Source organism: Vombatus ursinus, unplaced genomic scaffold (assembly GCF_900497805.2).
Source record: "Vombatus ursinus unplaced genomic scaffold, bare-nosed wombat genome assembly UNPS02014832.1, whole genome shotgun sequence".
Lineage (NCBI taxonomy): Eukaryota > Metazoa > Chordata > Mammalia > Diprotodontia > Vombatidae > Vombatus > Vombatus ursinus.
Genome location: NW_020954610.1, coordinates 45,995,960 through 46,020,680, shown reverse-complemented (window position 1 = coordinate 46,020,680; position 24,721 = coordinate 45,995,960). Strand labels below are relative to the sequence as shown.

General features: G+C 39.7%; 1 protein-coding gene across 1 annotated transcript; it reads left to right on the top strand.

The window, feature by feature from the left end:
* Positions 1-714: 714 nt before the first annotated feature.
* NDE1 (nudE neurodevelopment protein 1) lies at positions 715-24,635 on the top strand. Its single transcript, XM_027839266.1, has 9 exons — positions 715-767; positions 11,197-11,326; positions 12,316-12,469; positions 17,716-17,864; positions 18,078-18,214; positions 19,221-19,400; positions 20,154-20,245; positions 21,832-21,983; positions 22,712-24,635. Exons 2-9 carry the CDS (start codon positions 11,241-11,243, stop codon positions 22,803-22,805), a joined length of 1,044 nt encoding a protein of 347 aa, XP_027695067.1. The 5' UTR covers positions 715-767; positions 11,197-11,240; the 3' UTR covers positions 22,806-24,635.
* The last annotated feature ends 86 nt before the right edge of the window (positions 24,636-24,721 follow it).

The following is a 24,721-nucleotide window of genomic DNA, read 5'->3' as shown; positions in this document are numbered from 1 at the left end:
AGATACTAAAGTGGTTTGCCATTTCCTTCTCCAGCTCATTTTACAGATGAGGAAACTGAGGCAAACAGGGTGAAGTGATTTGCTCAGGGTCACACAGCTAGTAATAGCTGAAGTAGAATTTGAACTCTGGTCTTCCTGACTCCAGGCCCGGCGCTCCATCTACCGCGCCACCTAGCTCTCTCATGGAGGATCTTTTTCCAATGAACAATGCCCGCGTTGACATCAGCGGCTCGGGACCTTAGCCTCTGATCTGGGGCTAGGGGTTGGTGCAAGAAGCCGAAGTCCCGGAGGGTGGGCGTCTGAGGTTCACAGCTCTTGCGGGAGAGCCGGAGGGACAGCGCGTGGGCCAGGTCCATGCGCTGGACCTTGTCCATGCTAGACGCTAGGGGTAGTAAAACATGCTGTCCCGTCCTGTCCAGGGGGACGAGCGTGCAGAGTTCAACTACACCCGCAGGTGAGGCAGAGCCAACCACATTCCCCTCCACTGACCCCTCCCCCGCCCCCCACCCCGGAGCTCCCGGCTGGGCCTCGAGGTCCCCGCGGCTGCCGGGGGAGGGAGGGCGGGAGAGGGGAGGGGGAGGAGGGAGATAAAAAGTTTCCAAATGGCGCTGAGCTGCGCTGATTGGCGGAGGAGGTCGCGATTCCGCGGCCAGGCCGCCAATGGCAGGCGCGGCCCCGGGGGCCGGGAGGCGGGGGCGGGGAGCCGGCCGGGCTGGGCCGCGCCGCTCCCGCCCCTCCCGCCTAGTCCTCGGCCGCTCGGAGCCCGGGTAAGTGCAGCGGTTGGCCGCGGGAATGGGAAGGAGCCCGGCTCTGTTTCGGGGCTGCGGGTGCGTGGGGGGGAGGTCGGTCGGGGCTGAAGAAGGAGCCTCGGGAGGCGGCCGAGCGGCCCCGGGAACAGCCGCGGAGCTCTGGCCCCCGCCATCGGCCTTGGCTGTGCCTGCCGACCGAAGTTGGTGTCCCCGCCCTTTCCCCCTTCCACGGCCCGTCCCTTTCTCCCGGGCTTGGGGTCCCGGACTTCGGACTTCTCACTGCTCCCCGCCCCGCTTTCCAAACTCCTTGTGCACCCCCAGCCCGTTTGGCCCTCCTGCCCCTGGGCAGCGCCCCGCCCCTGCCCCGTTCCGCCTCCAGAGCTCCCCCAAACCTCCTTCCTAGTGTGTCCTTTGGGGGAAGGACCCCCATCCTTCCCTTCCCCCGCAGCCCCATCTCCTTTGGGGAGCACAAGTCAGCCCTCCCCTTTCACTTTCCCCCGGCTCCCTCCCCCCACCCCCCACTCCCTACTCCCTATTCCCTTCCCTGCCTCTGGTTTCTGCTGCAGGCAGTTTCAGATTTCCCCAGACAGCAGTTTTGGGTGGTGCTGGATAGATGGAAAAAAAAAAAAAATTCTCATCCACAGCTTGAGTTTCAGTGACTTTTCTGGGGGTCATGGGAAACCCCTCCAACACCTTCACATCCTCCTTTTTGGAAAACTGATTAATAGTCTGGGGAACAACCAGACCTCTTAACCTCTTTTGTATGTGTTATGGGCCCCTTTGACATTCTTGTGAGGACTGTGAATCCTTTCTCCGAAAAATGTTTTTAAATGCAAAATAAAATAGGATGACAAAGGAAGCCACTTTTATTGAAATAAAGATGTAGGATTTCTCTCCCTTTTCACCCCCACCCCCCAAATCCAAGTTTATGGACCACTTCTAAACCTTGCGAGATTAAGAGCCCTTGATCTTGCAGATTCGATCGAGCAGTAGATGCCACCTGAAGATTTTAAGCTTCCTTGGTCCCTTTGTCATGTTTTAAGCAAAGTTGGAGCTGTCTTTATCTTTAGCCTGATATTTCTTTTAGCTTTTTAAAAAAGTGTTCTTTGGTGGAGTGTCGCTGGCTTGGAGCTTATGTCACTGTACTTGCAGATCATATGGCAGATTTTAATGCATGGGGAGGATGCTTCCAAGGATTCCTGAATTCCAGTCTGACCCCTAATCACTTATTTTTTGGTTCGTTGATGGATGAGATTTCCTTGGTGTGGGTACTGTATCCATCTATCCATATCTGTGCAGATGAAAACCTTCTTTATTCCTTTTCATTTTCTTGCCTATGGCTTTTCATAAATCTTTTATAGAGCATCCAATCAATGTGCTAGATATCTCCCTCTGATTCTTTTACGGAGGGTTACCATTCTAGCACTCAGGCTGTTCATCTGTTGTTTCTCATTCTTAGTACATGACTAGCCTACCTCCTTTTCTGGTCATACGTATTTCCCCTTCTTAAGAGCATGTCATCATTGGTAATATGTTTGCAGCCTGCTTGTTTATGTGCATCATGAGCCTTGTTCTTAAGTTCTTTAATTGCATTTAGCCTCATTCACCCCATTGATAAAGTGGATGAAATTTATCAATGATATGTAGCATAGACAGTGCTATGCAGCTGGGTGGATAACCTTGTTGAGAACTTAATGTTCTTTCTTTTTCAAACATAATGAGCGTACATGCATATATATCTTGGACACTGGACTGCAGGTGGACGATTGAAAACTGCACTGTAGCAGAAGCCCATTCCTGTAGTGTGGATTTTCTCTGATATATGTCTGAGTCATGGAGCACTGTGATCACGGAAGAATCAAAATTAAAAATAACGGAAAGAGTAATTGGAAGGGAACAAGCATTGATTGAAGCCAACCGTGTGCCAGATACTGTGCTTGTTGTTGTTCAGTCCTGTCCAACTCTTCATGAACCCACAGAGCATACTGTCTGTGGGCTTTTTTTTGGCAGAGATACTGGAGTGGTTTGCTCTTTCCTTCTCTAGTGAATTAAGGCAAACAGAGGTTGAGTGACTTACTTCTGGATCACACAGCTAGTTAAGTGTCGGAGTCTGTATTTGAACTCAGGTCTTCCTGACTCCAGGCCCAGTACGCTATCCACTGAGCCACGTAGCTGCCTCCAAGGCAAAGAGGTTAAGTGACTTGCCCAGGGTCACTCAACTAGTAAGTATCTGAAGTTGAATTTGAACTCAGATCTTCCTGACTCTTGGCTCTATCCATTGAGCTATCTACTGTGTTAAGCACTTTCTACAAATGTTATATCATTTGATCCTCACAGCAGCCCTGGCAGATGAGTGTTGTTGTGATCCCTGTTTTGCAATTGAGAAAACTGAGGCAAACAGGGTAAGTGACTTGCCCAGGGTAACCCAGCTTGTAAGTTTCTAAGGTCATATTTGATCAACAGGTCTTCTTGCTCCACCTAGCTGTCTCTCATGGAAAGACTCTTATTTGAAGGTCAATTCCTAAGTGCATTCATACCTGTTTTCCTCATCAGGTTTTACTTCTTGCATTTAACATTGGGTAGAAATAAATTGTGCTTAGGAAATTTTGAAGCTCCTGATTTGGCAGAAGGCCATTCTTATTTTAGAGAAAGATTCCTTTAACCCAGTTCATTTTCCTGGGAGGTTTTTTTTACACAGTGAATGTTTTCTTTTACTTTATTGTGTCTAGGTCTATATTGCAATCTAACTCATTGGAAGATTATTCATAGTATAAGAGAGACATGCTGGTATTGTAGATAGAGTCAGTTCTATCTGTAGTAAATAGAATAGATAGAGCTTACTTCTGACATGAGCTGTATGACCCTGGGTAAGTCATTTAACCTCTGTGTATCTCAGCCTACTCCCTAGAACTTAGTAACTAAGTCATGGGAGGGAATTCCCACACTGAGAGTGCCCAATGTTGAAGAAAGTATGTATCCTTTTTATGTCTGCATATGGTAGATCTTGTGTACAACTTTAAAAAAACATAGACATTAAAATCAAAACTGAAGCATGGCCTGCTTGCTGTGACACCATGATGTCACTTCTGTGAATCATGGAGCTTACATCATACATTTAAAACTGTTGGAGTGTGACGCTTAGTAACTTCTTTACTATTCCTTTCTTCTCTGCTCCCGTCTTCATTTGTTTTAATAAGAAGCTGTGCGTGATAGGTCAGGGAGGGAGAATATGGAGGAAAGAAAGAGCAGGTGACATAAATTCCTGTGGCTTGACGTGGTTTTGTGTTGTCGGGGAACACTGTGATGACTTTCTGTACTGACAGGAAACTTGAAAATTTGTTTAAAACTTGTTCTGCTTTTAAATGGTGTTTTGAAATCAGATGTGCACCCAGAATTTGTTTTTAAGCTCAATTTTCTGGGAAGTTTAATTAACACTTGTACATAATAAGCAAAAATCTTTCTGTGTGCAAAAACAGATTTTTGTATGATGGATACATGACTGCTTTTTTGGCATAAAATACTCTGGTGGAGTTAGTCCCAATTTTATTCCTTTACTTGCATATTGTGGCAAATATGTTAGGAATTTTGTAGGCTGATATTTTTTCTCATTGTAACTACTTAGAATTGCTCGGGCATGTATTCTGAGAAATGACATAATTTAATAGCATCATTTAGTTCGAAAAAAGACCAAGCTACAAGTCTGAAGACGTGGGCTTTAGTTTCTGTTCTGCCATACTAACTCGGTGTAACCTTGTACAAAACACTTAACTTTTCTGGGCCTCAGCTGTGGAGTGGGTGGATTCAACTGTTTGGTCTTCCAGGTCCCTTCTAGCCTTAAGTGGTTCGGGGACCATATAACCCAAGAAAAATGATGTGAAAACTGGAAGTTTTGATTTAGGCAAGGTAATACTCAGGTCAGCTGGAGGAAAGTCCTGCCTCAGTCAGAACATCTGCTTTTTCCGTGGTTCTGAAATCAAAGGTACACCCTGTTTGCTCTTAAGCTTGGTTTTCTGGAAGGTTAACTTTTGTATGTTAAAAAGCATTGATCTTTCTCTTTGTCAAAGCAGAGGTGTAGGAGGTATGTACATGTCTGCCTTCTGGAATTAGTAATTTATTTACGTTTAAAATAGAACTAAAAATCTCCTTCTGTAGTATGCCATAGTTCTCAATAAGAACTGTAGGATCAAAGACAAGTCCCTTTCAGTTCTAAGTCTGATCCTGTGATCCAAGGAAAATGACTCAAGATAATAAGATTGGATTAAGTACATTTCTGGCTGCTTGGGACAGAGATGTTTTTAGCCAGTCTAGTACTGGGATATACAAAGGGAATTGAGCTTAAGAACCCTCTTGGAGTCTGAAGCAATTTTTATCTTTTTATTTTTGTTTGTGGAATAGAACTCTCTGAATAATAGCCTCACTTTTATTTGTGTGAGTACAAAAAAAATTGCTTTATGTCACCCAGATAATGCTATATAAGAGATAAATAAGACATGCTAGAGGAACATGTCTTTGAACTTTATTGAGCTTGTTTGCTTCAGAGAACAAAATGTTAGATGTCACTATATTCTGTGCTGTTTTCAAATAACAAAATCTTAAATTATTAAGATATTTATTAAAAAGTTGAATTGTTGCTTGCCTCTTGCCTTTCTCAGTAGCACTGTGTGGTTTTCCCAAAGGTTTGTTTTTAAGATGAAAATGCTTGATATGTGTTTACTCTTAACTATCTTCATTTTCAATTTCAGGTTTAAATAATTGTGCTGACTGATAAACATTTAAGCATACCACGTACAAGGCACTGTGTTTTGTAACGAAGACCCATGATTCTGCTTACCAAGTCCCAAAGTCTATGACTGTACTTTATGTACATGTGGCTGTAATTAAGACCTCGCCCTATCATAGGATTTTTGCCCCAGAAACATGCCTTGATGTCATCCTTTCTTTAATCCATAAGGTTATGAAATACTAGAGAGAATGGTTTTACCTTAACATGAGGATCTACTTTTATGTTTTCATTTGTTGAGATAGGTGGCATCCCCTGAAAAGGAAACCCTTTTCTGAAACTCACTTTGTCATAATGGTACACTTTTATGTGCCTCATGTCCTTTATCTCCTAGCTTTTTCTTCTCACCTCTCTACTAAAGTTCATGTTTATTTACAGATATGAGTTAATCCCAGAATGGGGACTTTTTTCACCCGTAGCCATTTGTTTTTTTCTATTTAATTCTTTCTTACATGTTCATTTTGCTGTTAAATCTTTTTTGTTCTGAACTTTAAAAAGTTAGACCTATTCAAATGATTCATGAGAATAACATATACTTTATTGCCTCTGTATGGTTTTTAATTATTTTTGATTGTCCAGTCACACACATATGCACATACAAATTAGTGTATATGTTTCTAGCTCTTCTTTCTTTGATTTGTATTGTGGCTTATATCATTTTCATATTTCTTTGTATTCTTCATAATTGCAATTTTAATGGTGGTGTAATGTAGTAATTCATTCCATTCAAGTGTATCTAAGCTTATTTTAGTCAGCTTTTATTACAAATAACCTTTTTCCAGATAGCTCTTTCTTTCTTCTTTTAAAAATGAAATCCTTGTAGTGTATCCCTAGCAGCAGGATTATTTGGTCAGAGGTTTGTAATTTGTGTTATATGCTCCTTCATTGTTCCTTGTTTTTCACCGTATTAATATCTAGTTTTCTCAGTATTTTGAACAATGATTCCTTTTGCCAATGTTTCATATCTATATGTTTATCAAACACCAAACATACTTTTTATACATTTAGTTCTATTTCTGGAATCTATATTATGATCTAATTTTTTGTCTGCTAGATGATATTGATAATTGTTGTGGCTATATATGTGTTAAAGCCTGTCCTTTTAGAAGACTGAGAAAAAACAGAATTATTCAACTCTTAATTTACGTCTCTTTTCTCTGCTATGGAAACTGATCTTTGGACTGGAAAGACAGAACAAATGTAGCTAAAAGGGGAAAGATAAGTAAAATAAATATAGCTATACATATATAACTATATATGTATATAATACTATATATATAATATAAATATAACTATATATATATAACAAATATAAGTATAACAAATATAGCTAAAAGGGGAAAGATAAGTAAGGAGATGGTAAAAGCCCTTAGCTGTCCTCAGTTACATAAAGTGACTGGGTCTGAATGAACTGCATCTTAGGGTGCTGGCAGATATGATTGTCAGGCCATTGGCAGTGATTTTCAAAGCATCATGAAGAATGGGAGAGGAACTCCAGAATTGGAGAAAGAAAATATCCCTGTTTCTAAAAAGAAGGAGAACAATCTTCAAACTGTAGGCTAATGAGCTTGTCTTTGATTCCTGACAAAATTCCAGAATGTATTCAAAGTATGATGATAGAACATGCAGAAGAGGAAGTTGTGATCACAGAGGTTCTTCAAGAATATGTCATATCAGAGGAGCTCCCATTTCCCTTTTTGCAAGGTTTTTAGATGAGTAGATGATTTGAATGCTGTAGAAATATCATTTACCTGTATTTTAGCAAAGTATTTAATAAAGTATCTCTTGTGGAAAAGAAAGAGGTGTGGGCTAGATGATAGTATAGTTTAGATGGATTTGGAATTGGTTCAGTGACTGGACCCAAAACACATTCATTAATGGTTCATTTTATAAAGCAGTGGCTTTGGAATCTGGGGACCTGTGTGTGATTCTCAACTCTGCTATGTATCATTACCTGTAACACTTGGGACCAGTCACTTTAACCACTCTGGACCTCGGTGAGGGGGCTGATGACCACTCAAGGCCCTTACTGCTCCAGATTTATGTTTTTAGGATTCCATCTGAACTTGGAAGGAAATCTCTAGTAGAATGCTCCAGGGTCCTGTGTTTTTAACATTTTTATTGGCAACTTGAATGAAAGCATAGAAAGCATGCTTATCAAATATGCAAATACTGCAGAGCTGAGAGGGATAACTAACTTGCTGAATTAACAGTCAGGATCTAAAAAGATCCTGAACAGGCTAGAATGTTGGGCCTGACCTGTTAAGTTTAGTTTTAAATTTAATAGGTATCCAAAAATGAGATCTGGGAGTTTCAGTAGACTACAAGCTCAATATGAGTCAACAATATGATTTGGCAGTTAAAAAAAATCTAGTGTTCAGGGTCAGGAAAGTGGTAATCCCACTGTACTATTTTTGGCCACATTTTGGGAAAACCATTGGTAAGCTGTCAAGCATCTAGAAGAGGGTTGTGAGGATAGTGGAAAAGGCCTCAAGTTCATGCCATGTGTAGCTCCATTGAAGGAATTGGGGACAGTTAGCCTGGAGAAGTGAAGACTTGGAGATGTGGTAACTGTCTTCAAGTATTTAATGGGCTCAGATGGGAAGAGGAATTAAACCTGTTCTGCTTGGCCCTAGAGGACAAAACTAGGAGCAGAGGATAGAAGTGATAGTGGCAGATTTAGGCTTGACAGAAGAAAAAGCTTCTTAAGAGTTGGACTCTCTTGTCAAATATGCTATCGAAGGGATTTGGGGGGGGGTTATGTTTATGGGTTTTATTTGATGGTATTTGGGTTGTACATACAGTTTGACCTCTGGGGTCCTTTACAACTCTTAACAAAGATTATTTCTCTAGTTGTTCAGTGCTTCCTTTATGTCTGTCATTATTTTAAATTATATAATATTTTTGATTAGCAATACTGCCAGGCCTCCAGGCAACTTTCTTACACTAAGTTATAGAAATGATGTCATACCATTTACAATGGTACAGAGAGTTTCCTCTGCAGGTCCAAACTCTGTCCTCCATAATGAAATTATTGAGCACTGTTTTGGGCACCATAGAGTTTGCTTAGTGCTTAGTAAATGTGATCTGGTCCCCCATAGATCTGATCAACTAGATCTAGTGTAACTGATGACCCAAGAATAGAGCCAATAGTGTGAACAGGGAAGAGGAGATGGGACTGATAAGCATATTTGAGGGTTTATTCCTATAATTCATAAAATATCTCCCTGCCCTTCCCCCAAATAAAAACAAACTACCTTTTTTAAGCATTGAGAATATTTTACTCACCAAAAAGAATATTTTCATGCAACTGAAACTTCTCTCTTCAGAATTACCAATGGTTTCTAAATAATCAGATTTTTTTTTAGTCTTCATTCTTTTCTTTTTTTTCTCCCACTTAATAGTATTTTTTTCAATTACATGCAAAGATAGTTTTCAACATTCATTTTTATAAGGTTTGAGTTCCAAATATTTCTCCCTCCCTTCCTTCCTCCTCCTCCAGCAAGCAAAGTCATCCTTTTCAACCTGTTTGCTATGTTTGACTCTGGTAACCATACTCTCTTCCTTTCTGTGACTTCATGACTGTTTTCTCTCCTGCTTCTTCCCCCACTTGTATGACCACTCCTCAGTCTCCCTTGCTGATTCATTATCAGTATTATGCCTCATAACTCTTGAGATCATATCTACATGAATGAGTCATAGCTTTCTGTATATATCTAGCCCTAGTCTTTCCCTTGAGCTTCAGGCCAACCATCACCATTTGACTAGTTGACATTTCAAATCAAATGCCCAGGAAACGTTCTAAACTCCACATGTTCAAAATTGAACTCACTGTTTTTCCTCTTAAACCCTCCCTTTCTTTAAGTTTTCCACTTTTTTTTCTTAGGCAAGTGGGGTTAAGTGACTTGCCCAGGGTCACACAGCTAGTAAGTGTCAAGTGTTTGGTCTGAGGCCGGATTTGAACTCAGGTCCTCCTGACTTCAGGGCCAGTGCTCTGTCCACTGCACCACATGGCTGCTCCTTAAGGCTCCCACTTTCAATTGAAAGTACCACCATCCTTCCAGGGTTTCAGGTTTCTAAACTTAGCATTAGCTTGAACTCCTCACTATCCTTCACCCCAGATATCTTAGATCTTGCTGTTTCTACCCCTTGTCTCCATTCACATAGCTGCCACTTTTGTTGAGGCCCTTTTTTACCTAGATTATTCTAACATCCTACGAATTGGTTTCTCTACTTCATCTCTTACCACTTCAGTCTATTTTGTACTCTGCTGCCAAAGTAATTTTCTGTAAGCACAGATCTGACTATGTGTCTCTCCTCTCAAATCTTTCTTGTATCATGGACCCGTCCTTTGGCAGTCTGGCGAAGCTTGTGGATTCCTTGTCAGAATGATGTTTTTAAATGCACAAAATGAAACACAGATGATTACAAAGAAACCAATTATATTGAAATGCAGTTCTCAGAATATTTAAAAAATTTCACAATCTAGCATAAAATTTCCTGGCCCCAACTTATCTTTCCCGTCCTAAACTCTGCAGTTTAGCCAAAGTGTCCTTCTCTTTCTTTCTCACATACAACCCTCTATCTCCTCTCATTGCCTCTGTACTAACCATCTCACATGCCTGAAATGTATTCCATCTGTACCTCTACCTCAGAGATACCCTGCCTTCCTTTACGAAACCGCTCAAGCAGTATCTTTTGTGTGAAGCTTTTCCTGATTCCAACTGCTAGGATCCTCCCCAAATACTTTGTATTTAACTCTTTTTGTGTTGGTTTACTTTATATTTCCGCTGCATATGTTTGTATAAGGACTTGTTGCCTCCTCCATTAGAGTATAAGCTCTTGGATCGTAAGGGATTGTTTCATTCTTTGCATTTGTTTACCCAGCTCCTAACAGTGCTTACAAAGCAGGGGTTTAATAAATGCTTGCCACCCTAAGGGTGAACCAGGGACAGTTATTAATAGCTAACACAAAGAATCTAATCTGCCTCGCCCTGCCCCCCCCTACAATTTAGATATAAACCACTATTAATATTTTTAAAAACATTCTTTTTTTGGGGGGGGGGAGCAATTGGGGTTAAGTGACTTGCCCAGGATCACACAGCTAATAAGTAAGTGTCAAGTGTTTGGTCTGAGGCCGGATTTGAACTCAGGTCCTCCTGACTTCACGGCCGGTGCTCTATCCACTGTGCCACCTAATTGCCCCAAAAATATTTTCTTAACTTTCACCAAATAGGGTCAGTTACTTTTTATATTTTTTTAGTAGCACTAAGATCCAGAGAGGCAGCTGGTAAGAGTGGGGAACTTCGTGGAGGAAATACAAGGCATATTCCCTCCTCAGAATTTGGGGAGGACAGGGAAATAGGTGAGAAAAAGTAGATAAAGCCTAAAATGAAGATAAGAAACAAATGATTGCATTGAGAAGAGAAATGCTAACAGAAAGTATTACCTTAGCAAAATCTAATTTGCTGATCATTAATAGAAGTTAGCAACATCAGCCCCTATGTTGAATACATTAATAATTTGTATGCCCTGAATATTCTGGTGATTGTTGGATTTTATTTTGACTTACTTTGAGTATTATTTCCCTGGAAGCATTTTGTAGGACTTTTGGGCTACAGATTGTGTGTCAAGTATGTGTAATGTTATCTGAATTTTTCTTTATAGGTAGCATGCCTCGAAAGTAATAGATCTTTCCTCATATTCTTACCATGGAGGACTCGGGTAGGAAGAATTTCAGCTCAGAGGAGGAAGAAATTAGCTACTGGAAAGACTTAGCTATACAGTATAAGCAACGGTAAGTTATTAAACTTCCCCGTTGCTCCTATCTCATTATATATCCACCATCTTAACTCCTTGTGGACTGGCATAGTGGTTAGAGTGCTGGACTAGGAGTCAGAAGACTTGTATTCAAATCTTCCCTCAGAAAAAGTACTAGTTGTCTGATCCCAGGCAAATCATCTAACTTCTCTGGCTCTCAGTTTCCTCATCTGTAAAATGAATGAGATTGGACTTGGATCTCTAAGGTTCCTTTCAGCTCTAAATCTGTCGATCCATGCCCCATCAATTCTGAAAATAGAGAAAATGAGCTTTCCTCAGCATCATGTTATAAGCATATGTAGTGTGGTGAAAAGAGCCCTGAATTTGGAGAAGACCCAGGTTCATATCATGTCTTTGTCATTTAGTAGTTCTATAACCTTGCTGTAACCAAGTTGCTTGGTGTGTGTGTACTTCAGTTTCCTGATCAACAAAGTAGGGATAATAGCTGTACTCTCTACCTCTCATGACTGTTTTGATGATCAAATAATGCAAAGCATTTTGTAAACCATAAAAGGCAGTATACCAATGTCAGCTCTTATGTCTTCTGACAGTCAAATCTTTATGAAAAAAAGAAAAGGGTATTTAGGACTTTGAATTTTCTGTGGTAGTCCTCACCTCTGGTTTTGTGTTTGTTTGTTTTTTAATGGTTTCTCATTATCTCATGTAACCCAAAGTTGCCTGATATAAGGATAAATACTGGTTCTCAAGTCACCGGACCTGGGTTCAGATTTCACCTCTGATGTGATTATAATCCTGGAAACCTCCCAGGAGAAGTTTTATTCTATGGATTATTACTTCCTTCTACTCAAACACATTTTAGATTTGGTATTATGTCGTTCCTCCAATTTCAGGTATTGGGGACAGGAGGTTAGAGAAAAGGAAGATTAAAAGATGGATGGTACTAGATTATTCCACAAAGTTCTGGACGTCCGACGTATAAGTTAGTGGTTGGGAATTCTTTTTTAGGGCGGAAAATACACAAGAGGAACTGCATGAATTCCAAGAGGGAAGCCGAGAATATGAAGCTGAACTGGAGACCCAGTTGCAACAAATTGAAACTAGGAATCGGGATCTTTTGTCAGAAAATAACCGCCTCCGCGTGGAACTTGAAACAGTTAAGGTAAGAAGGCAACGAGCAGAGATCCATTTAGGGACCAGTTGTGTTTTCAGAGGACTGTTGGTGAAGTAGGCCGTCTTGTCCAAAGCACAGGTCGGAGTAGGCTGGAGTCCCGTGGGGTCAGTTATGGCCAGTGGGTTGGTTCACTTTTCTTACCTCTCCTTTGTTATAAGGAAGTATTCTGTTGGGCAGAGGAAAAAAAGAGAAGCATCAATTAAAAAAAAAGAAAAGAAAGATGGAACAGAAATCTTTTGCAGGTGTTGAAGGAACAGGAACATTTTAAGTGGGCAAAGGCACACGGGTAGGAACAAGCTTGGTGGGAGCTGTGGACATGAAGATCCTGATCTGCCTGAAACAGAGGGTACGGTTTGGGTGAATGATAGGATAAGGTGAGGTAGGGCTTGGAAGCTTTGTGCCCTAGGCAGCTACATCCCTCAGTAGCTAAAAATTATGCCACTATATGTTACTTTCCACCTGAGGTTTTGAACTTTCACTGCACATGCAATTTAATTTATCATGAAATAAATACATGTTATGGAGAGCAGAATTTCTAGCTTGAAGAATCACATACATTTATAAAAAATAATATTGAATAGTGTTCCATAGAACATCCCTGACTTATGGCTAACACATTCCCTCCTAATTCAGAGTTCTAGGCTGCCTACCAAAAGCACCTTTCTTCTGCGTTTTCTCTCTGATTCTTCATTTTCTTCCATCTCAGCCATTTTCCTTTCTCTAGACTCTTATCCTGTTGTGTTATCCCCTTCTCTCATGTCCTATGGAATAACTTATATTTTACTGTTAACACACTTTTCTTTGAGTTGGAGCCCTTTCTCTCATACTCCTTCCATCTTCGTGAATTCAACAGAAATCTGGCTCCCCCCTAAAAGATATTGCAGCCCCAGATACCCTCTCCAGTTGTGAGTGTACCTTCCCCTCTGCCTCAGGAGGAAAATAGGTTCCTTACTAACACTTTCAGACCCTCCCTTTGCTGCTGCCATTCCTTTGAGATTTACTGCATCATCTCTATCACCCTTTCTAGCTTCTGGTTTCAATTAAAAACCAACTCCCATATCATTCTCCCTCCTTTCTCAAGGAGTTTAACACCTGGCTCAGCTAGGTGGTGAAGTGTAGAAAGTGCTGGACTTAGGAAGACTTGAATTTGAATCCTGTCTCAGGCACATCTATCAGCTGGGTGACTCTTGGCAAGTAACTTCACCTCTCAGCCATATCCTTATCTATAAAATATAGATAATAATAGCACATACCTCACAGGATTATTGTAAGGATCAAATGAGATAATTTATGTAAAGTTCTTTACAAGCCTGAAAGTGCTATATAAATGGTAGCTGTTGTTAACTGTTATTTTAAAAATCTTTATTTGATCTTGCTGTCCTCTCAAACGATGAACATAGCTTTCTTCCCTTTTATAAGCAAACACCTCAAAAAAGCCATTTATACTTTTTTATTTCTACTTCTCCTCTCTTGTAATTCTCAACCCCTTGCAGTCTGGCTTTGAACTCCTTACCATTTTCCTGAAACTGTTTTCTCCAAAGGCATCACATCTTTTAACAGCTAAATCTAGTCTTCATCCTTGGCATCTCTGCAGCATTTGACCTTGTTGATTACTTCCTCCTTTTCATGGGTATTCTGTCTTCCCTCCTGCTTTCATGACTCTGTTGCTTGGATTTTTCTCCTACATTTGTGCCCACTGCTTGTCAGTCTTCCTCGGGGTCATTGTCCATGTCCTGACTCCTAACCATACCCTTAGACCTTCTGTTCTGTTTCCTGTTCTCTTTTTATATACCTTCTTTGGATGATCTCATCAGTTCCCATGGTCTAAATGGACTCTGTGCAGATAGATAACAACAAAATCTGCACATCTATCTCTAATTTCTCCCTTGTGACTTCTTTCCTGCTCACTAACTACCTGTTGGACATCTCCAACTGAAGGCTTCTCAAGCTCGGGTTGTCCAAAAGAGAATTCATTGGCTTCCATGCTGAATCTACTTCTCTTCCAGACTTAACCATTTTTGTTGAGGGGATCACTGTCTTTCTAGTAATTCGAGTTTGTAGCCTAAGTCTGCTTTCTCCCTTGCCCCTCCATACCAATTAGGTGACAAGTCTTGTCAATTTTATATTCATTGCTTCCATTCTCTCCTCTCCACTCACACAGTTCTCATTATCTATCACTTGCATTATTGCAACAGCTTTGTAATTTGGCTTCCTGTTTCCAGTTTTCCCAGCTCCAAGCCACCTTCCACACAGCTGCTGAAATAGTCTTCATAAAGCCCAAATCTGACCTCGCCACAGTCCTGCTCAAGAAAGTTTGGTGGCTCCTTTTACTGCTAGGAAAAAATACAAACTCTTAGTTTATAGATTAGAGCTGAAAGGCACCTGATGTCATGTATTCCAAACCTCTCATTTTATTTTTAATTTTTAGCTTTTACAAAGATATGTTTACTTTGAAGAAATAGCAAGAACAAAGTACAGACGTTTTCCCCAACATCTCTGGAGCATACTGTTCCCTGCACCTTGCTGTCTGGTGGAGGAAGTAGGCTCAAAACTTGGCTCAGTTCCTACGTGTCATTGGTCCCACCAGTTTCATGTCCACTCTTTGTCTCATCCGCTGGTCTGGAGTCCCAAAAGACGCTCTTCAGAGGATTAATGCTGAAAGCCTGCTTGGAACACTCGGACATCAAGGTTTCCTCTAGAACCCTCAAATTCCCAGTGTCAAGGAGGCTTTACCTCCCTCACTTGGAACAGAAAAAACCAAAGAGCTAGGCCTATTTCTTGGGCTGTGTGGCTCTCAGGGCTACCCCCACTTTGCGCGTGGTCTCACCAGATTCTGTAACTAAGTCCAAGCTCTCCTAGACACAAGTGAAGCCAAAACCAGCCTCCACATTTTATAGATGAGAAAAACTAGAGAGGGGGAATGACTGCTCCAAGGTCCCACAGGGAATAAAAAAGGGCAGGCCTGGGCCTTAAACCCAGACTCTCTGTCTTCATTTCCTGTGCTCTTTTCACTGTAGCTGGTATTCATACCTTTTCTCCTTCCAGCTCCAGCTAAGTTTTAATCAGACTTTTCCTGAGCTGGAACATAACTCCATCTCTTAAGAATTCTAGCTTATTTAAGTTTCAACTCCTTGTGCCAACTCCAATGAGAAGCCTTTATTGATGCCTCTACTTATTTGTGCCCTCTCTTCTCCTCATACTTCCATATATGTACTAAACTGTTTACATATTGTCTCCACCAGTAGGAAGGAAGCTAGTAGGGTGGGGGTGGAGTTCCTTATCTCTATATCCCTGGCACCCTACACAGTGCTTTGCACCTAATAGGTGTTTTTAATAAATGCTTGTTGCATTAGATTGGATTTGCTGCCTTCTAGACAGCTGCCTACTTTGCACATCTGTAATCCCAACTGGTCAAGTCAGGTTATGAGGAATTGTGAAATCAGAGTAGAGATAAGTGTAGACCTGATAAGGTAGGCAACAGGGAACTATTATTATAGGTTATTAAGCAGGGGAGTAATATGACTGAAAACTGCATTTTAGGAAGATGAGTCTTACATAGTGGTGTGCTAAGTGTTTGGAAGTACACAGCACCTGAAGGACGTAGGAGGGCCAGATGGCTGTTGCAGTAATCCAGATGTGAAGCAAATTGCTGGTGCTGAGTAAAATATTAACTCTTTCAAGCATGAAAGATTGAATTACTTAGACTGATCCTAAAAAGCCAACATTGGAGAATATATTAGCATTAAAAAGTGGGAATAGTAGAAAATAGAGGGAGAAAAAGTAGAAATAACTTGGTCTTTGTTTTTTAAAAACCTCTATACTAAAATACATCAACAAGTACTCATTTGTAAATCACCTTATAGAAACATTCAACTGAGACTGACTTCCTGACAATTGCCTTATTCATCACATGTTGAATATAAAACCCTGTAAGGGAAGAAACAGAGAATCCATTGATAGCTGCATCAGCTGACAGTTTATTATAATTAGCACAAAATGAAAGCTCAACCTTTCAGCAACATTCTTTCTTGTTCATCCTTTCAAAAGAGAGAAGATTTAAATGTGTAAGTATATGGGAAGTGTCTTACAAACCTGTGTTCTTTCAGGACATATTTTGAAAGGAGGTTTTCTGTCCAGGATTTTGTCAGAACATACTACATAGTTATTCATTATCCTGTTTCCCAAATATATGAATAAGGACTTTAGAGAATCTCCCAGTAAAATGAAGTGAGATATCATCAACTCTTTGGGAACGCCAGTGTGGACAACTTTGTCATTAGGGAGTGACATCAGCTTGTGCTTCTTGGTTTGGTAACTTACTGAGATGGAGATTGCTTAAGCGGTGTGTTTGCTTGTGGCCAGGAAACTGCCCCAAGGGGAACAAAACCATTAAAGATGTCGAATGTCTCTCCTCACACTGTGAACAATATGCATGTTCTTCTGATGTTCTTTCACAATGGCTCTCTCCACAACTCTCTGGTCTATTCGTCATTACATCACTTAAAACCCTCCCAGAGACTGACTCATATTTGTTTCTGGGAACAGCTTTGTTTACAGAACAGAGAAAAGAAAAAAAAATGTTCGTTTCAAAAATTAAATTGAATTTTTGTTCTTGAACATGAGAGGTAGGTGCTTTTTTCATTCTAGCAATAATTTCAGGCTGATTGCAAATTACTCGCTATGATTATGTGGAAATGATTTTATGGAGAAAAATTGAGGCAAATTTTGTATTTTGTTTGGGTACATGTCTTGTGAATTTTTAAAAAGAGAAAAGTGGTCTCTGATTTTAATTGAGCTTATCATTAAATCATATGAGACAAATAGACCATTAGAAGGAAAGGTTTTAGATCTATATCTGTCTTTTACAAAGGATTACATAAAGCATACCAAAAAAGTAAAGACCTTCCACGTTTCAGTATCCTAGAGGTTAAAAAAAAGTTTTCAAATTCCTCTTGCTTTAGAGGAAACATGCTATAACAAAGAAATTAGAAACGATGTTAAGGAGAATGTGTTCATTGCTAATGATGTATGATCTAGACAAATTAAAGTACGTAATGAAATAGGTCAATATTGTTTTCATTTATTGGCTAGACAGAGAGGTTAGAATAACTTTATTTAGGTAAGTAACATAACAGTAGTTGCAGGATTGACTTTTCTTTTACTTTTAATGAAACAACAAATGTACTTTTTCAGAAATGTTAAATCATTCATGTGGCATTGGTTTCATTTCTCAGGAAAAGTTTGAAATGCAGCATTCTGAAGACTACCGACAGATCTCTGCATTAGAAGATGACCTTGCACAGACTAAAGCAATTAAAGATCATTTACAGAAATATATCAGGGAGCTAGAACAAGCAAATGATGACTTGGAGAGAGCAAAACGGTGAGGATGAACAGATAGTTTGATTTTCACATTTTAATCGTTTTTGTTTTTTAGAAAAAAGTGAAATGATTTATTTTTAACATGAGAATAAGATATAGAAATATTACTTCTTTGAACAAAAATTTACCCAGTTTCTTTAGCCAGCTTTGCTAAAATCTTTTGATCTGATGAATTGTGTAGTGTGAGCTTATGTGTAATTTTTTCTCATTACAGAGCTACTATCATGTCCTTGGAAGACTTTGAGCAGCGGTTGAATCAGGCCATTGAAAGAAATGCCTTTCTGGAAAGTGAACTTGATGAGAAAGAGAATCTCCTAGAATCTGTTCAGCGATTGAAAGATGAAGCTAGAGGTTAGGTGGACATTTGTGCAATTTTGCCATTTTCCCTAGTGTCCTCATCCAGCAGTCCTAAGGCCTCATCCCTCACCTTCCCTGCCCCATCCCACAGCTTTAAGCAGACACTCCCTTTTGCTGGGAAGTTGAAGTTTCCTATGTTAATGAATGCTTATGGAGCAGACTCAGACTCGTTAGACTACCTATTACTGCTTTGGGTTAGGCACCTCACTCTGTTGTCTGCGTGAGAACAAGAGGTATTCTTTCATGGAATCGGGCTATGACCCATATGGAGTCTTGGCTGAAATTCTTTTCTCATGTTAGGTTCTGTCTCCACAGCCTTAGCCACTGTGGTAACAGTAGTACCCATTTCAGGAGAGATGCTTCCTCAGTGTTGCCTTTACTTCTGAGGTGATTGGATGTTAATTAAGAGCAATGATGGGGGGAATTGCCCTGTTTGTGGAGCTTCCAACTGCCAGCTACAGTCCTGTGGCCTAATGGGAATTGGAACAGTCTAAAATCCTGTCTGTCCCCTTCAATTCATTACTTGATGTAAAATCATCAGATTTCCGAGTATTTACTAAGGTGTGTGTGTCTGTGGCTGTGTGTCTGTGTCTGTGTGCGGTGCCTGAGTAGGACAGAGAAGAAGTAGAACATGAGGTTCACAATCTAGTTTATTTTGAAGGCCTGGGAGGGATGGAGGGATAGTTCTCTAGTTGTGTACTTTATGCTCTCCAGGTTCTTTTTAGAATTCATCCCATCAGTTTGTTTTCTTCATTTTTGGTTTGTTTTTGCTTTTTTGTGAGGTTAAATGACTTGCTCAGGGTCACACAGTTAGTAAATGTCAAGTGTCTGAGGTCGGATTTGAACTCAGGTCCTCCTGACTCCAAGGCCAGAGCTCTGTCCATTGCGCCACCTAGCTGCCCCCATCAGTTTGTTTTTACAGTCAACATTTACTGTAGACACATGATGGCAGTTTAGATTGAAAGGAGAATAATTTTTTTTGTATCCTTATCTTTGTAAGATCTGCGACAGGAATTAGCAGTGCAGCAGAAGCAAGAGAAACCCAGGACTCCTATACACAGTTCATTGGAAGCAGAGAGGACAGATACTGCTGTGCAGGCCACTATGTCTGTGCCATCCACACCTGTAGCACACCGAGGACCCAGTGCCAGTGTAAACACACCTGCATCATTCAAGAGAGGTAAAGGGATGGTGAGAGAAATTTCTAGCATTTTTGAAAAGAGATCAAAGGGAGGGAGGAGCAAGATGGATAGATACCCTAGTTTGTTTTTATAAATGTATGTGTATATTTATACATGTATATATGTATGACATCATTCCAGTGTCTGAGTTATCCGCCTCAGGTAGAAACTGGATGAAAAAGCTGGTAGTGTTCTGAACAACACCCAAGAAGCTTGTTTAACCTTGAGTAAGTAATAGGGTGAGAATTCAGTGAAGTGAATTCTAACTCCAGTGATTCCATGGATAAATTACATGGTCCCAGTCAAGCCACTTAGTTTGACTCATACATCATTTTTCACATCTGTACAATAGATATACATTACTACATTCCAGAATTCTGCTGAGATAATTAATAAAGATAGTTATGAAACACTTTGTATTTAGTATTTAATGTTAACAGGTACTTTTAATAATGATACAAATACTATATTATTCTAGAATTAGGTAGTATGTATTTTGGACTTCCTTGGGAAAACAGAAATATTTGCCACACACTACATAAGGACTACAAGAGTTACCCATAGAACAAACCCCTAAAGTGGTAGGGTGTGAAAATGTTTGTTCTATTATTGTAGTATATTGTAGAATTGGAGGCCATTCATAATGAAAGTGCACAAAAGAATCTGACAGAATGCTTCTCTGCCATACCTTGGTCTGGGACCTTGGAGTTGCATAGCGTTTCTAAGAGTCTTCTCCCTCTGCACTTTCTAAGGCTTGGAGGACAGTTACGGGGGCACTCCTCTCACACCGGCTGCCAGGATATCCGCACTGAACATCGTGGGAGACTTGCTTCGGAAAGTCGGGGTAAGAAGAGGTGGCTTCCCATTGTTTTGTATGGCCTCTTACAGATGCAGAATTCAGATGGAACCATAGGACTTTAGTTGAGATCCGTTTGTTTGTTGTATGAATTTTATACTTGACTTTGGCTCTTTGTGCAACATAACGTGACACTTTGATGCATTATCTACATTTGATTGAAGTTGATTTCTTTTGAAAGACTGAATAATTCAGTATTGAGAAAAGTGATCTTTGTGTGTTGGCTTCTTCATTTCAGTGTAAGGTCCGTGAAGGCAGGAACTGTCTCATTTGCTTTTAGTTGTATCCCTAACACTTAGCACAGTGCCTGGCACATAATGAATGCTTAATAAATGACATTTTTATTTAATTTTTTTTATTTTTAGTGAGGCAATTGGGGTTAAGTGACTTGCCCAGAGTCATGCAAGTAGGAAGTGTTGTGTGTGAGGCTGCATTTAAACTCAGGTCCTCCTGACTCCAGGGCCGGTGCTCTATCCACTGTGCCACCTAGCTGCCCCTCATTTTTATTTAATTTTAACAACTGATCTTCTTAAGGAAAGGTTAATAACATGAGGAGACTGGTTTAATTTCCTCTTCAGCATTTGGTTCCCACCTGACATTCCTACCAGTGGCAAGTCATTTAACCTGTCTAGCTTTAATTTTCTTATCTCTTAAGTGAGAATATTAAATCTATTGATGTCTTTGGTTTCTTCCAACTCTCAGTATGTGAATCTGTGTATTCCAGAATAGAATTCACTTAGAGCTCTGTCCTTTCAAACCAAGACATTCAATCCTTTCCCCAAGGTGGCTGTATGTTTTACTAGGGAATGTACCTGGATTTTTCTTCTCAAATTGACTTTTTAAAAATATTTAGAGATTTACTTAATTCTGGAACTCTTGAGGGATATTTTGAGGCCATATTTGTTTCTCTTTGTTTCTCATGCAGTTAATTTCTTAAAGAGAAAATTTTAAAAGGCTGAGGCAGAAAACTTACTTTTATAGGTTTGATATTCACTGCAAGGGAAGCGTTTCTATTTTGGGACTAACAAATATTCTTCATAATTTAAAAAAAATGATATTTTGAAGGCTATGGAATGCAAACAAAGCTCATCCTATTTTCTATATGAGTAGGTACCAACATGTATGACTTCATGGAAACTTGTAACTAATTCTTTTTGTTGTTGCTTTCAGTTTTCTTCTTTAAAGAGCCTAATTTCATTAAACTTATCTTATTTTCCATTATATTGAACAAAGTCTAAAGTTTGGGCACCTACTGATATTTGTGCCAGGCTCTGAGGCTGTCTTGATATGTTGGCTTTGCTTTTCACATCATTTGTTTTCACAAGGCAAAACCAGTGCCTGTTTGATTTCTAGTCTGCCTTTGCACTTGTGACCATGTTTCAAGTCCTGAACAAGAACCTCAGGAGTTCCTTTACTAATCTAGGTGTGTGGCATGTTTCCTTAGAACTGAGTAAAAGAGCAGTTAGGGTTCATCATTTTGTAGAGACCACTTAATTTTTTTAAGCAGTTCTCTGGAATTAACTTGACAATAGAGTCCCTGCCTCTAACTCAGAAATAAAAACATTTCTCTTTAGGCACTGGAGTCCAAACTTGCATCCTGTCGAAACTTTGTATATGATCAGTCCCCAAACAGAACAAGTGTTGCATCCTCAGGGAGAGGCATGAAGACCAGAGATGGCAGTGACAAACGGCCAAACAGCACCAGTGTGCCTTTGGGAGAGAAAGGGTTAGTATTGGTTGCTACATACTCTCTTGAGAACTGAGTCTGTGCAAATAGCTAAGGAGATGCTCATTTCATTTTAATATCCCATAACATTGGTTTGTAACAACATTATGAGAATTCTGCAGTTGAACCCATGTCACCAAAGTCATTATTTGTCTTTATAACTTCAAACAATACTCTCTTTCTTGGAAGAGTATTTTATTTTTTCCAGAACCTTCAGGAAATTGGCATTAAATTCTGATCAGATAAGATTACCAGAACTAGTCACTAGATCTGGAAATACTTAGTTGTCCTAATCTACTTTATTTGTATTTATGTTGTTTTTGTTTTGGTTTTTGAAAAGGTTATCCAGAAGCATCTTCCAGATTCATGGAGTTTATTTAGAAATATGCCCACCACCTTTTTAAACTAAGAGCCAAGTTTCTAGTTGACCCTCTGTAAGGCAAAAGTTAACCAGGAATTTTTCCGATGTCACTATGATGCAAAACTGATTGCAGATTTCTACTGAACTGTTAGAAATCACTGTTTTTAGACAGTTTTCAGAAACTGAACATGTCATTAATCCTCTTCCACTAAACACTAATCAGAGGCAGGTATAATCTCATCCATAGAGGAGGAAATTGATGCACAATTGTTGGCCTTCAGATTCCGCTTCTAATTATTCTGTGTATCCTGATGTAAGCAAATGACTATCTACTGTATTAATAGCTTAATTTTCATTCTGTCCTAAGGTTAGGAAAACGACTGGAATTTGGAAAGCTTCCTTCAAGTATTCCATCACCATCGCTGCCATCACCACAGGGTGTTGTCAAGATGCTGCTTTGAGAATCGTGGGCATTGAAGACCGTGGTGTTCTAGTTTTGTTACCATTTTCTTTTGAAACTAATCTTTTAAAATTTGTTTGAATAAAAGAACAAACAGGCATAGTAGTTAACTCCATGTGTTGTGGACCAAGTGTGTAATTTGGAGAACTAGCCTGCAGGCAGCAGTTTTCTTACCAAATTTAGTTTAGTGTTGCCACTGTCTTACAGTGAGAAGACTGAACATTTTGTCACATGCTTTATTGTGGAAGTGGCTGTAACTCAATTTTGACCAAATACCTGGCCAACTCCGATGTCATAACTGGCGTCATAGCCAGGGGGATGTTTTATTAGTCATTGGTTCCTCATATATGTGCCTGCCCATCTTACCGGCCTGCCTCCATCCTTCAGAGGGCCCTTATTCAATTAAAATACACTATTCATAGTGACCCATTTTGTCTGGTATGGAATTTCCAGTGCTGTGTAGACTTATTAAGGGATGGTTTCATTTAAATTATTTCTAGGAATACAAGGTAGTATTCCTGTAGAATACTTCTTTTAAAAAGGCATAAATGGTGCAGGGCTACCCTTGTTGCCTTGCCAGAACATTTTAACCTCTTACTGAGTTATTTAGGTGCTTTATCCTAAGACTTTTAGTCCAGTTCCAAGCTAATTTTGATTTTGACCAAGGTCAGTAAAAGTTGGTTACTTTATAAGTAAATTGTAACCATTGACTGTCTAAATCTACTAGTAGGTGTTGGTTTCATTTTTGAATTTCATGAGGCAATTGAGGCAGGTTGCCCCCTGTAAGGTGATCTGTATAAAACAGGCTTCATTCAAAGGCAAATTCGAATTATGTGAGATATCTTTTAAATGTGCCTACAATGGAGCTTACTTGTTTTGGAAGATTTCCTTTCCTTCAAGGAAAGACTGTGGCCTCAACATTGCTTAAAACCTAGGGGATCCATCAGTTTGCAGCATTCAACACTGCTTGTTGGTAACACCTGTTCTGTATCTTCAGCCTGGAGAGGGGAACTGCACTAACTTCAGGGGCATATTCTCATCTTGAATCAAAAACCTTTGCTGACAACCTTCTGCTGAGTTAGTTTTTGGGGAGACAGCAAAAATCTTTGAGTTGGGAATATAGCTTTAATTGCTACTGAAATTATTAAGTGGAAATATTGCTACTATTGATGTTTATTAATCTAAGAAATGTTCTTAACGTGTATCAGAAAAAATGCTTTATTTTTCTAAAAAAAAATTTTTTTTTGTCAAGAGAGAGTAATGTTTCACTTTGTTTTAAACTAAGCAATAATTCCAAGATAGTTATTTAATGTCATTATAAGTAGGTGCATACCCTGTCTAATGTCTCCAAGTTGGTTCTACAGAAGTGCAGTATTGGGTACAGTGACTTTACGGGGGGGCAGTTAAGTTCCATAAAAAATGTTATAAATGGGCAGTCAGGCAAATGATGTTACAGTGGGGTTTAGTGACATTATGTCAGGGTTTGGTTATAATTTATTAAGGATTTAATATGGTGAAGTGATACTGATTAGGGCAGCATTATATAAGGTATGCTTTTATTTGTATTTTGTCATGTGGTTTAAAGCCTTGTTTTTTTAACCAAGTAAATGGATATGAATTGAAAATTATCTTTGAAAATAAATTATTTCCACACAGGTAGCCTTTTTAGAAAATGCTGTTTCAGGTGAGGGCACCGATAAACGTGTGCTAATATTGTCATTTTACTGAGTACTTGTTACTTCTTATAATGGAAATTAGCAGTCTTTAATTTCCTTGAATCTACCTTATCTGGCTGAGTCAGTGTACAGAATAAAGTTTGTTCTTAATGATATATGTGTGCAAGCCGGTGTTTTGCCATCTGAAATTCTAAAGAAATCTATTGCTACCCCATATTCTTGCACTCAGCACATACACTGC

Coding starts and splice junctions, on each gene's coding strand:
- NDE1 (XM_027839266.1), top strand. CDS start 11,241: ATGGAGGACTCGGGTAGGAAGAATTTCAGCTCAGAGGAGGAAGAAATT. Junction 17,865..18,077: donor GACTTGGAGAGAGCAAAACG/GTGAGGATGAAC, acceptor TTCTCATTACAG/AGCTACTATCATGTCCTTGG. Junction 21,984..22,711: donor GTGCCTTTGGGAGAGAAAGG/GTTAGTATTGGT, acceptor TTCTGTCCTAAG/GTTAGGAAAACGACTGGAAT.